The 13,635-nt window shown below is 45.2% G+C and overlaps 4 protein-coding genes across 5 annotated transcripts; all 4 read left to right on the top strand.

Moving 5' to 3' along the window:
* Window positions 1–3,441: 3,441 nt before the first annotated feature.
* DFL_000663 (uncharacterized protein) lies at window positions 3,442–4,121 on the top strand (the record flags this gene model as incomplete). Its single annotated transcript, XM_067636089.1, has 3 exons — window positions 3,442–3,817; window positions 3,887–4,022; window positions 4,085–4,121. The coding sequence occupies 3 exons, from the start codon at window positions 3,442–3,444 to the stop codon at window positions 4,119–4,121; spliced, it is 549 nt and encodes a 182-aa protein (XP_067495210.1).
* Window positions 4,122–4,136: 15 nt separating this feature from the next.
* On the top strand, window positions 4,137–5,279 carry DFL_000662 (uncharacterized protein; the record flags this gene model as incomplete). 2 transcript variants are annotated; one of them, XM_067636078.1, is made up of 1 exon in its annotated part: window positions 4,137–5,279. In XM_067636078.1, the coding sequence occupies one exon, from the start codon at window positions 4,137–4,139 to the stop codon at window positions 5,277–5,279; it is 1,143 nt and encodes a 380-aa protein (XP_067495209.1). The 2 variants fall into 2 exon arrangements, with proteins under 2 accessions (XP_067495209.1, XP_067495208.1); XM_067636077.1 differs by having other exon boundaries at window positions 4,353–5,279.
* Window positions 5,280–6,864: 1,585 nt separating this feature from the next.
* On the top strand, window positions 6,865–7,170 carry DFL_000661 (uncharacterized protein; the record flags this gene model as incomplete). Its single annotated transcript, XM_067636065.1, has 1 exon — window positions 6,865–7,170. One exon carries the CDS (start codon window positions 6,865–6,867, stop codon window positions 7,168–7,170), a length of 306 nt encoding a protein of 101 aa, XP_067495207.1.
* Window positions 7,171–9,000: 1,830 nt separating this feature from the next.
* On the top strand, window positions 9,001–11,895 carry DFL_000660 (uncharacterized protein; the record flags this gene model as incomplete). The annotated part of the gene is made up of 6 exons (XM_067636054.1): window positions 9,001–9,183; window positions 9,279–9,345; window positions 9,408–9,681; window positions 9,814–10,578; window positions 10,657–10,784; window positions 10,973–11,895. 6 exons carry the CDS (start codon window positions 9,001–9,003, stop codon window positions 11,893–11,895), a joined length of 2,340 nt encoding a protein of 779 aa, XP_067495206.1.
* Between the last annotated feature and the right edge of the window lie 1,740 nt (window positions 11,896–13,635).

Below are 13,635 nucleotides of genomic sequence, written 5' to 3'. Positions count from 1 at the left end.
CTGTGGGAACTTAGGAAAAAGCCTGATTACTACTGGAATCTTACAGAAAATACGGTTGAGAGGACTTCAATTGGTTGGGTTGTTCCCCGTAGAGATGGACGCTTGTCGGGACGACGGTAGTAGCGCCCGAGGAGAGGAAAATTAGTTATCCTTTCCAGGGTTAGAGAATTCTAATAACGGATGGGAATCTACATTTAGGGCATGTATCCATATATGTGCATATTAATATACGTATATATTTTGGTTTTAATCTTTACATGGAATAGAGTCGCGGAATTATTCTTCAGATCTTCTACGTCCTATCTATTTCACTAAGTATTGGATCCCAGTCAAATCTCGCGAAGTCATGTATATGAGCTAAAGCTTTCCTAGTCGATTAGTCTCCGGAGATTGCATACGCACGGTGTTTAGAGTATAGTTAATCATTAGGACATTCCGCGTGCTCTGTGTATAGATCTATCAACATAGGCCGTGACGATTTATTTTAGTCGCATCTTGCATGGAATTGCTAGTTAAGTTGTCGCCAGTTGCCAAAACATTACAATTACTTCGGAAAGGACATAGTTTTAATGGAAATTATATCATTCTGCACAAATGTCTAGATATATCACGTTTCAGATTATTTGCGGCGCGGCCCCAAGGGTGCCAAAGAATGATGTTCTTAACCTAGCTATCCATCTGACTTTGGATTTTTACGCCCGATTGATTGCGAAAGAAATCCGATCAAACTCGTTTTTTATCGCTTCCCTAGAAGTAAAGGAAGTAAAGAGAGGCCAGAAAATACCAAGTTTCTTGGGTTCGACGTAAATATCAATGCTCTATATTTGAAGGGACAAATTGTCGAGTTAGTAGCTCCACCAACCCAACAATCATAATTAGAAAGAGTTGACTGGTGGCTCTTCTCCCACTAAATTCCATAAACCAACATAAGTCTATACGCATTACAGAAATAAGGTTCTATTACAAGTTGTTGGGTTTTTCCAACGTTGGATTGGCCACCAGTTTGAAGAATAATATTCTACTCTTGGGCTAATTCAGAACTTGAAAATCAGGTTAACAACTCATGGATATTTATAAAATACTGTCGGTGATAAGTTATCGTCTAATGATACCAGATTAGTATTATAATTTGATTATTGATTAGAAGTGGCGTTCATAGCATCGTGATATTTGTGCTAAATTTGACATTAGTAAGGGAAAGTTGGTGAGTGCAAAGATATTCGCGTGTCAACGTGTTAATCCTATGTATTGCACTTTGCAGGACGAAATATAGAGAGACAGGTGTTTATTTAAGCGGTCAATTCCCACCCCATATCCGCTATTACTAAGAACCAGCACACCATAACCAAATAGCTCTATCTATCTTTACCATATTCACTTCTTTTATGCAATTCTGTCTTTCATTAAGAAGATCTTTTCGTATCTTGACTATTCCAATGCATTTCTCATCACTTCTGGTTTTATCCTTGTTAGCGGCTGGATTCGTCAGTACGAGGCCACAAGGATCAGGTGGTGAAGTCCGTGCTTGCAACCATCACACGTGAAGATGCGGAGGCTAAGAAATGGGGAAATATGCGCATGTGTAAGTTCTTAGCTAAAGCCGAAGGATTAATATCTAGTGTTCTCTGTCTAGCTAGTGAATAAACTTGGGACAGGAACTATTTTTAGTTTAAACTAATCATTGTGTTTGGCTATATAGGTTTGGAGAAAAAGAACAATCCCGGATGCTTCGCGGATACTTGTTTGTCAAGCAGGCTGGTAAACGGGGTTAACCGCCTCGACATGCTGACAGGCATCATCTCGGGTAAAGCCCCTGCATCTTCTGTCTGGAGCGCCTTTAAGGTTACCGCGAATCCTTTGGCAGATTATGAGCGTCCTGGCTCCTAAGAACGTTCGGTACGTATATATAACTAATAAAGGTTTGAAAATTCCATGCATTTATGGCCGCCGCTAACATCATCTCACAATTAGTTCATGATCGTGAATGAAGGGATTACTCGTGATACCAAGCCCCAATGCCTTACCTGGGAAAAAGTTCCCCCCTACGAAAAGCTTGAGGCTGTCGAGAAAGAGTTGGGCAAATCTCTGCCAAAAAAGTCATACTGGCTTGGCGGCATTATGCTCCAAGATTGTCCCTTCCCGGGTGACTGGAAGAGCTCGAGCACCACATTTCAACTTACAGAAACTGCCTACCGCCAGCCATTCTAGTCCAAGGTTGAAGGAACTGGGAAGAATGCAAAACGAAGGTTAGTTAGGGTTCTTTTTAATTCCTTCTAATAGTGCATCTCTCTATGATGGCTAGCTAACTGAGTATCTGTACAGAATCAATCCACGAGTTTTCGCAGGAGGGTTGTGGCCAAGCGATATTTGCAGTGGGTTTCTTGGTATTTTTGATGAATTGGAAACCGGCAAGAAGCCAGACTATCTCAAGACTCTTTTGGCAGACATCGTTGGGAAAACAACTGTCGGATGGGGTTGCACACCACAAAGATGGTCCTTGATAGAGAATTAAGATACGGAACGCTGCTAAAATGCTGCTAAGATGCTGCTAGAATGCTGCAGAGGAAGTATTACCTATTTACCGAAAACCTATCATAAGTGCCGGACTATAGTTCGTTCACTTTTTATATCCGGGTCGCGACTGCTACTTAGTTAATTCTGACTATCTTTAAATTAAATTTTATGTACCTGCATACATTATTCGTGTATTGTCAACTTCAAATTAATAAAAAAACTTCCGAGCTGCTCAAAAAGCCATGTACGTAATACCACTTACCAAACATCCCTACATCCTGTGTAAGCAGATCAGACATGCATTTGCATGGTACATGAATGCGTTCATTTGAGCGCATTTCTAGCCGCCGTAATCTGCAACAATTTCAACACGGTGAAAGGGGTCTTGCGAATACTCCCATGGATCTACTTCGCACAAACTATTGGTCCAACGATCGCTAAACTTGCATCTGCTATCCATTATCTAGAGCGTAGCTAAGACCGCCGAAAATGGGGCTCTGTACTAGTTTTTACCTAAAAGGAGATTAGAGGTTAAGTTTTACTCTGTTGTGGGTCTGATCTATTGTTTTGTGGCATCCGATAGAGTGGTATCGATTCGATTACCAGGATGTTCCTGTAAACGAAAATATTAAAAATCGGCAAGATGGCGTGCGGTAGTTATCGAATGATCTAGTTTTGTGGGGAAACGTGCCTGGTTCGGCAGTTTCAGAATTAGGCTATTCAGGGCTCACTACAAAGATTAATATGGCACCTTCATTTCGGTGCTTATCCTAGGGATTGAACATTGTAATATGTAGTAGTAGTTAAATACTTTGGTAGTTAAATACTTCAGGATTTCCCACTCTCTGGAATGAAGAAGCAGGGAAAGTACTAGTCTTCGCTTTAGAATTCTCTTGTTCTTAAGTCTGAGACTTTATGGTTATGATCATGAAGTCCTCAGCTTACTACGCTGCTCTCACAGCAGTCGTTGCGGCCTCCCTGCCATATACTTCTGTCGCCACCGTTTCAAACAGCTTTTCAAGCCGCTGTTCAGGTCTCCCGCAAAGTTTCCAACCGGATCAACAGACGACTGTTCTTGTCGCGGAATATTTACCCAAAGGCTCTAGCTTCATGAATCCAAGTGATCATCCAACGTGTGTCGGCGGCTGGTTGGGCAGTTCTATCCTGGCAGATATCTGTCGCTTAAGGCTCAACGTTTCCACGAGCGCTACTTCTAGCGTCGTTGTAGAAGCGTGGATGCCTGCGAATTGGAATGAGAAGGGAAAACGATTTGCCATGACGGGAAATGGAGGCTTAGGTGGATGTGAGTGATACAGATATTGTGTACCTTAAACCCCCGCCAAACAAATCTTACTAAATATTTGAATTATAGGTATTGCATTCGATGATTTAAATTACATCAGCTCCCTCGGGTTCGCCACTGTTGGGCATGATAATGGTCATGACGGAGATACCGGTGTTCCCTTTGCCAACCGTCCTGAAGTTGTTAAGGACTTTGCGTATCGAGCGTACGTAACCCTATTTTCTTTTTACATATCAATATTTGCCATACCCTGGAATTCGAGGCTAGACACAACCACTCTCAATGGTGCGTCATGGCTATATGAAAAAAAAAAAAAAACATGAAACTAACAAAACAAATGCGGGTGCACAACCTCCTAACAGCAACAAAAGCCGGCAAGAAAGCCGTGAACCATTTGTACTCTCAAAACCTAAAGAAGTCATACTACCTAGGATGCTCATCCGGCGGCCGCCAAGGTCTAAAAGCCGCTCAAGACTTCCCGGAAGAATACGACGGTATCATAGCCGGTGCCGCTGGTAACGATTGGAATAACCTCATGTCCTCCTTCAGCTATTACTGGAAATTTGTCGCAAACGGCAACAACCCACCAATTCTAACCGCAGAGCAATGGGTTGAATGGCGTGACGAAGCTATCAAGCAGTGCGATAAAATCGACGGGGTTCAAGATTTAGTCATTGAGGATCCTAGAAAGTGTAAACTGCGACCAGAGGCGAGACTTTGCGCTCCTGGGGAAAATTGGAGCTCGGATAAGTGCTTCACAAGTGCTCAAGTAACTTTCTTAAGGAAGTTGTATGAACCTTTCTATGGGAATAATGGTACATTTTTGTTCCCGGGATTCGGACCAGGTGATGAAACTATCACTTCACTCTGGTTTGCAACTTTTGCACCGCAATATACCGTGGACTGGTACAGATATGCCCTTCTCAACGACGATAGCTGGACAGTAGAAGCCGACTTCAACCTCGACGCAGTAGACACCGCCAATAGTATCGACCCTTACAACATTTCAACATACAAAGACCTGTCAAAACTCAAAGCCTCCGGTCATAAACTATTAACCTACCACGGATTGGCAGACGGTCTTCTAAGCCACGAGAACTCAGACAGGTATTACGAATCCGTAGTTCGAAGAATGGGGCTTCCTTCTGCCCAATTAGACAGCTTTTACAGATATTTCCCAATTTCGGGGTTGGGTCATTGTACGACAGGGAATGGTGCCTGGTACATTGGTGCCGCCAACCAATATACGGGCGCACCTGCCACAACTATTGATCCGGAAGGTGGGGTACTTATGAGTATGGTTAAATGGGTGGAGCAAGGAATTCCACCTAAGAGGATAACCGGACGGGGATTTGATGCGAATGGCCAGTTGACTTCGACGAAGGATCATTGCAAATGGCCGTTGAAGAATACATACTTGGGAGGTAACCCAACTAAGAAGAATAGTTGGGGTTGTTCATAGGTTTCTCATTTGACCAACTGAAATATATCCGAATTCGAAACGGATTTAATGTATATTGTTACTCTAGTCTCATTCTTAGACACCAGCTCTTATTCAACCCTACCATAAATATCATAGAATTTCAGCTCGATTTTGTGTGTTAAAGCTGCTTTACAGGAGCTGGTCTCGGGGCTAGTTTCGCCCCCAAAGCACTACACATGCATAGCAAAACCCTCGTGGTTGTGCAACATGCCATGCTGACAGTGCCACCCACGTAAGTGTTTTGTGTTATACTCATGCTTAGGAGTAGTTGATATCCAGATGACTGCTCATGACCAGTTCTTTAGATATAGCTTTTATAACCACGCCTTCACTTTAGATCGCCGCAGCTGAGCCTCACGAGCGGCTCGAATTAGAATAGAATTAAATTAGGGTTATATATGTATCACATTGGCCCTGTCGTCGGCTGACTCAACCATTCCATTTCCTTCCCCTTTCGCGTGATGCGGAGGATGGCAACACATTCGGGTTTCAAAATGCAACACTGGTCCCGGCTCACATCTCTAATCTTGCCATTCATCTCTCTACTTCTCACCGCCTCCGCGCAAAATACCCTCGACCCGGACACTGTTCCGTTATCGACACGGAATACTTGGTATCAGGATAACACACAAGCATGTAGTCTTCTATGTCCTTCAGGAGCATCCGTGAATGTCTGCGACGTCAATGCGTTGACGTATGAATGCACTTGTTCGGATGGAACGAAGTGGGATTTATCTTAATTTGCGTTTACACTGCCTTATTTTATTTGTGAGGAAGTGAGAGCACAGTGTATTGGTTGTAGGTGCCCTTGTTTTCCCAGTTAACAAGATACAGACAAGCCCTACAACCTCGATGGACAAACACAATGTACTTCACAACAATGTGCAAGTGCGACTCCGGCTGTCCTTACTGGAAGCACGGACCTGCAAAAATACAAGGTGGGGGTGGAATTCAATCGACGGTATCCGAGCGAACAACAACTATTACTAGTGGCTCTCCTACGAGTATCAACGACCCTTCAGCAACATCAAACGGTCCTAGTATTGAAAATACTAGAACAGGAAACAGCTATGCCCTGATCACGATCCTGATCTCCCATCAAAAACATATCATATATCAGCCATATATCACCAACAAAATACGTCATGATATATCATTTCGACAATCAAACACCCAGGTATTCCTCTAATAATGATATTCCTTCAATGTTCCTTCAACTGTGCAAAATTCTCACATAATTTGAAGACGACGGGTATAAAAGGACGCCGGCGTCTGGACCCCTTCCCTCCTTCCTCTCTTCTCTCCCTCGAGACTGCAGTTACCCCTAAGTTTATATTATCATTTTGGTATTTTAAATCACTCTGATATGTTCACTATGGCTACAACTAAAGTCTCCCTGGGCCTCAGTGCCCAAACGTCTCTCCCCGGTTACCTACGGCTAACAATCGCCTCGTCAATGCGTGCCGTGTCTAAAAGCTAGACAATACCCGCCACCACTGAGCAGAGGACCGTTTTGCCCGTCCAGTTTAGAGGTGGTATCGTTCCGCAAGGGACGAAGAAGGCAATGGCAAAGGCCAGCGCTGCAGCGACACCACGACAAACGCTTGCGACGACGAAGAAGATGACGACAACGACGACGACGAAGATGACGAAGCCGACGGCCTTACCAAAGGCACCAGTGAAGGGACTTGAGATAGTCTCTGGGAATCTGGTCGCTCTCTCGGTCCCGACGGCTAAGACGGCGGAGACGACAGCGCCAGCGGTACCAGTGGAGGGACCTGAGACAGTCCCTGGGAAACTCGTCCGCTCGGCAGCAACGACGAGGACGACGAAGGCAATGAAGAAGTCCAAGTCACGAGCCGGGGACTAGGACAGCTCCCAGGACGCAAGGTGATTTTGCGGTGATGTTCGCAAAGCGGAGTCCGGTGATGGGGTGGCTTCTGGGGATATAGGGGAGTAGAGGCGGGTGGCTCGGGAATTCCTAGCGATGTTCCCTGAGCAGGAGAGGAAGAGGAGGAGGGAGCAGAGGAAGAAGAACTTTCGGGGCAGGGGGGGGGGCATTTTGCGATGGGGAGTCCGAGACTAGCAACAGTCGAGGAAGGGGGGAAGAGGGGGAATAGAGCGAGGAGGAGGAGGAAGAAGGGACGGTGGTTAGAGGGGAGTTTTCTTTGAACGAGGAAGAGGAGGATTAGGGGACGGGGGGTGAGTTGGGAGGAGAGTGAGGAAGAGAATGGAAGAAGGGGAGAAAAATTAGGGGAGGAAGAGGAGGAAAATAATGACGCCAGGGCAGAGGGGGGTGAGTAGGAGGGGCCGGGGAGGAAGAAGAGGAAGGGAAGGACAAGCAGGTGATTGAGGAAGAGGAGGGCGACGAGGAAGAGGAGGGAGTCCTCATGGCGAAGGTGGAGCCCATGATGGACAGGAGGCCCCGCGAGCTGGAGGAGAGGATCATGGGCCGCATCTCCTCCACGCCAAGAGGTAGGACCTTCACGCCCAAGGTACCTGTCGAGAAGGTCGTGGTCCCAGTCCACGTCGAGAAGACCACACAAAGCCCACTGAGCAGAGAGACGAGAGTAAGTAGTCCTCACCCCCATAGTAGTAGCATAAACCAAATGATATTAAAATGGTATGTATTTCTAGGACTGAGAGAGGCGCCGGCTCCAAAAATCCTTACTCCCGGCGCCCTCGAGAGTCAAATTTCACCTGGACAAGGCTCAAAGAACTCCCCTGCCTTAGCCCTCGGGACCTCACCTTCCTCCCACCGGGATTCTCATCTCATTGCTACCTGCTTTCCCCCTCTCTCAGCCACACAATCTATCTGTCTGTCCCTCTCTCTCTCTCACTTTCTCACTCTCTTTCTTCTACACCAATGCCTTCCTCACCATCTCCGACAATTGGACATCTCAAGTAACCACACACACTTTCCATCTCTCCCTTGACCACAGTGATCTTCTCTCCGCCCACCGCCACTCTCGTTGGGCTTTCCTTGCATTTTCTTTATGGCGTTTTGCTTCCAGATGCCCGGGCGTCGGCGGGGCATCGGCGGGCGTTTTATGGCGTTTTGAAGTCTAGACTATGTATATAGCATGAATGAAGTCGTTTTTGGTCCCACACCTAAATACCTGACTAGAAAATCTAAGTCCCTATTGTCATACAAACTTCCTCTTCGTAAATTACCTTCGTCATGACAAACATGCATAGGACACCAGCGTGTATGGGGTTTGGTCTTGACTTTGAATTCTCTTGGGAAAACTTTTGTTCGCCCACAGAACCTCCTCCACGAAGTCACACACCCCTTAACTATAGATTGATAACTGCATACACTATATAGTTTCTCTATCACCCTACTTCAACGTCCATTAAGCATGAAAATGTCGCGAAGGATTCACCTAGGATCAGATCCCCGACGTTTAACGGGGCTAGACCAATCAGAAGCACTCTATGCACGGTTTGACAAAAGGCTGTAGAGAATCGGTAGACTTGTAGCAATGCATTTCCAGACTATAGCAATGCTACACAACTTGATGAGGCCTTTGAGGACGCCCTAGCATAAATACTGTATTGCAGCCTCGTGGGTTCCTCCTTTCTTAATGACTGCTACTCCACGGATACGGAGTAAATCTACATCGGCCAAAATTCCAACTTCCCGTCCAACGCTATTTAAGTGATACTTTGAAGATCTTTCGATTCCAAATATTCGAAAATGATGCGCGATACAAATGAAGATTCTGGAGCCACCAGGGGCAACGAGGCCGTGAAATGGCGACTCGACGCGCCCGAAACCCCCCCATCGCACGAGACCACCCCTTCACAGGAATCATCTTACGAGCAAAAATTATCCCCCAAGCAAAGTTTAGGCCAATTTCTTCGCGCCGATTCTCTTCCTGTAATTATATTTATCTATACCCAACCTTAAGACTGTCATATATTGTCGATACATGTCTTGCTGATTTTCATATGCGTATGCTCTAATTAAATCAGAGGAAGATCAGACACCCCGACTCTGGGTACGAAACGATTCCAGAGGAAGTACCGAGTGAAGAACACGGTGCGTATCGTCCAAACCGATCTTCTATCATCCAGCTATAGCTAATCGCCTATCATCTATAGCTAATCGATATAATCACCAGCTTGCGATAGCACCTTGTACGCCTGCACTGTGGCGCCTGCACTATTCTTCCCTAAAAATTGACCCAGAAGAGCAGAGTAATGATTCCTCCTTCCAAAGCCTCCAATCTTTCGAATCTGCCTTCGTTTCTGGTTTTGAAGAAATACCAGAGCTAGAGAATATCGTCTCATCCTGCATGCCGGCGGCTAGCCTCAAGACTAATATAGACCATGGCCATAGGCCCAGTTCTATAGTATATCAATATGGATTAGCTTCGTAAGTCTTCTAAAATTTTCTTCATCCTAAATTTGCATAATATTGTAAATGTATCTTCGAAGAGATATAAATCAATTATTCTATATAACGAAGACTTATTGTCGATCACAAGGCTCACTGATATTATAGTAGCTCCTTTTTTGATGAAGGATACGGAGGATCATTACCTGCCCCAGCGGCAGACATAAATCAACTCGAATCAACACCTGCCTTGACGACGGGTTTACAGGCGTATTGCACAGCCCTTCAGCTGAAAGTTCTTGAAGAAAATTACCCAGAACAACAAAATGAGGGGGACAGTTGTACGCGTGATTCATCGCCAAACAGCTTTTTTTCTGCACCCTCTCCCCTAGACGACCCTTTATCTCCATCCTGCTCCTTTAGCGACCAAGCCTCATCTTCGGACGATCCTGATGCCGAAAATTGTGGCTACCGGGAAGAAGCCGTCGGGAAAATCAGGGTGTTGTCTGTTATTATTTACTTTCTTCTCCTTCGAACATACGTTCGAAATTCAGAATCGATCTCAGCGACGCCTCTCTCAGTATCACCAGTCTCTAGCACCCAAGAGTCTCAAAATAGAAGTTGTAGCGACTCAGCTGAGGATAGTGGCGAGGGAAACAGTAGGGAGGAGGTGACTGACGGAAGCGAAACTTCTGAAGGACCAAGTTCTAATTCGGGGTCTATCGGCCAAAGACACAATGATAGGTCCCTAAAGCGCAAACAGGGCGAGTCCAACGATGGTGAGGACGAGGGGGGTCAGCGGGGAAATAGTAAAAAGATTAGATTGTCCCAGTTAGCCTCGCTCGACAGGTTATTGGCATGTCCTTTCGCCAAGGGGGGCCCAGAAACACATCATAAATGCCTGGACATCGGTCGGAAGAATCTAGCTGGAGTCAAGTTAGCTATTCCAATCCCTCAAGGCTTGGTTGATTACAATACGATTAATCTAATGGAAATTTTCGAAATCATTTATAGAGAACGTCTAAAGCGCAATCACTTCGAAAAACAGCTTCCTAGAAACATACGCCACTCGAGGACCTGGGAAAAAGTGTTTTTAGTATGTAATCCTGATTGGGATCCTCTGGTTCCGATACCCGATCCTCGTAGGTGCCTGGTTCTCAAGTTCTATATTAAGACTGAATACCTCTAATCCAAGATTTGAAGGTATCGACGTCGTCGCCTGCTTCAATCATTTTGTGAAGAGCCGGGAAACCACGGCCCATTCATATCGTAACGCTGCCCAGTCTCAGCAGGCTCGAGGGGGGGGTTGATCCACCCGCCATACCCTCAGTCAACGGATTAGCCCAAGAGCCCGAGCCTCTGTGGACCGTGGAGGATACGCATGTTGAAAATTTCGACGTTTCATATATATCCTCAACATTCAAAGATAATCAAGCCGCAATCTTTCCAGTGGCGGAACCCGATATTCCATCGCAGCATGCCAGGTTTCTGATGGATTATACTAGTCGTTATGTTTCACCACCACCCGGCCCGAGCGTCCTTGAGGAAGCACAACTCTACGTGCAGAGGAATTTGGGAAACCTTTTCATTCTACCGCTTAATGAAGCGCACGATAAATTGTTACAGGATTTGGGCCCGGGTATGCTTTCTTTAGATGCCACAGCAGCGCTATCAAGAGAGTATATACTCCCTGGAAATCAACTTACGGGTAACACAGGCCTAGCCTCCATCTGTGAAATCGACAATAGAAATTCTGTTCCATCTCGCACCCCCCATTTAAGTCTCACGACAGGATTCGCCGATACATGTATTCCATCAAGTTCAGCGGAACAAACTCCTAGCCTGACTCAAAGCTCTCATACAGCAACATCACCCCCCTCTATCACACCACAGAGTACACGATCTCAAAGAAAGCCAGCCAATGAACAATTGTCGCTCATAGTTGCGAGACGCCCACCTGAACCGGAGTCTACGGAATCTCAAAGTCCAAAAGAATTCAAGTTCGATGACTACAATGTCTTTTGTGCTAGGTTTGAGAACTGGATGTTGCAGAAATTTCACGACCCAGAGTTCTCATGGGAGACAATGGAGTTTACGGGCACCAATCTTCAAGCTCCTCCTAACGAGCAAATAAGAATTACAAACGTTGAAGAACTTGTGCTAGAGGTAGAAATGTACCACTTGGTGAATGGCAACCGCAAGGCTGTAGTACACCTTGTTAAGAAAGACAAGGGGAAGCAGAGGGCATATTGACTATATATTATGGCGTTAACATTGGGCATAGGGAGTGTGATTCGTGGATACACCATGGGTATAGAGTGGTGTAAATACGCCTTCCGCTAAATTATAGTTGACTTAAAATAGAGCCAATGGGAATTATGGGCAATCCATAAAGATCTTCGTCCAAATTTTACGTAAATCTACCCACAAATTCTAACAGTTTGTGGATACAAGCTTTCGACTGCCGCTCGCTTGATCTTGGCAAACCTTGGACGAATAGAATAGTTCTCGTGATATCTATGGGATATGTTTTGACTTCGAGTCTGACGTAAAGCCTTAAAGATAAGTTAAATATAAGAGTCCATATGATCATGACGAGAATTTCAACCCTAACACCCCAAGTACAGAAGCTTTCCACATATGCCATCATAATTATAATTAGTTAAAGCCAACTATAAAAACGCCATGACGGAACCCGCTCCGACGATTTCTTTTCTCTGAGACAGGACCCATAGTCTAATCCACTGGGCCATAAACGAACAAAATTAACTCGAATTATATCATCTGCACTTCGCAAAATACTTCTCGACTAGGAAACATATCCACCCTCGTCCCGCAGGATGCCACCCCCCATTTAAGCGAACGTCAAAAGATAAGACGAATTCGAGTTGGCGAATACAATAAATACAACAGGGTTGCATGTGTTGAAGGTCGTAGACGGTGGCTTAGGTCCACCGGTCCGATATAAGTAGGTTCGACAGCCGAATTTTCCAAGATTTGAGGATAATTTAACCCTACCACGTCTATAAAAGTGGATATTAATGTGAGGGCGTATATACAGAACACACCATGATACTCGTTGGCAAGGACTATTTAGTGGAGCGTTTGGTTTAGCTAATAGATATATAGAGATGGGATAGCATACCCTTACGTAAGGTCGAAAGAAGTACTGATCGTCAGGTTCTTCGTCCTCAGTATATATTGATATAAGATTTGGTTTTCTTTAAAATGGCGTTCCAACGTGCCCACAAGCTCTCTCTCGCGATCCTCCTATTGCCACGTCTCTCTATCGCACAGGCACCTGGCACATTAATGCCAGAAAACCATCCCAGACTCCCAACCTACAAATGCACAAAAGCCGGTGGCTGCTTAAAGCAAGACACATCCGTAGTCATCGACTGGAATTATCGTTCAATCCATACAATCGCCTCAAGTGTACCTTGCAAAACCCACTCGGAATCGACAGAACAATATGTCCAAACCATTTTACCTGCTTCAAACAATGTGTCGTGGATTACTACCCGGCCGGCGTCTCGACTTCTGGCGACGCCTTGATGTTTTCTCAATATAGTCAGCCAGATCCGAATATTCCTTCTCCCCGAGTGTATCTTTTAGGATCGGATGGGAATTATGTCCTTTTTAAATTGAACGGACAGGATATCTCTTTTGATGTTGATGTTTCGCAAATGCCGTGCGGTGAGGATGGAGCTTTGTACCTTGCTGAAATGATGGCGAACGGCGGAAAGAATACATATAACCCCGGTGGTGCGAATTATGGAGGTAGATACTGTGGTTCTAAATGCCTTTACCAAGACTAGAAAAATGGGAACCTCGATGCGGCAGGTCCGTCTTGTTGTACTGAAATGGATGTAAGTCAAGTCCCTTCAACTATATATATCTTTTATCTTGCGCAGCCCCTCGATTAAGTCTGGGTCCGAAATAAATATATCTTTCAGAAAGATACTTTCATGCAGAACTGTCGCGTGCGGGATT

This window comes from Arthrobotrys flagrans, assembly GCF_004000055.1.
Source record: "Arthrobotrys flagrans strain CBS H-5679 chromosome Unknown unitig_15, whole genome shotgun sequence".
Taxonomy (NCBI): Eukaryota; Fungi; Ascomycota; class Orbiliomycetes; order Orbiliales; family Orbiliaceae; genus Arthrobotrys; species Arthrobotrys flagrans.
The sequence above is the reverse complement of the archived record's forward strand: the minus strand, read 5'-3'. Positions and strand labels throughout refer to the sequence as shown.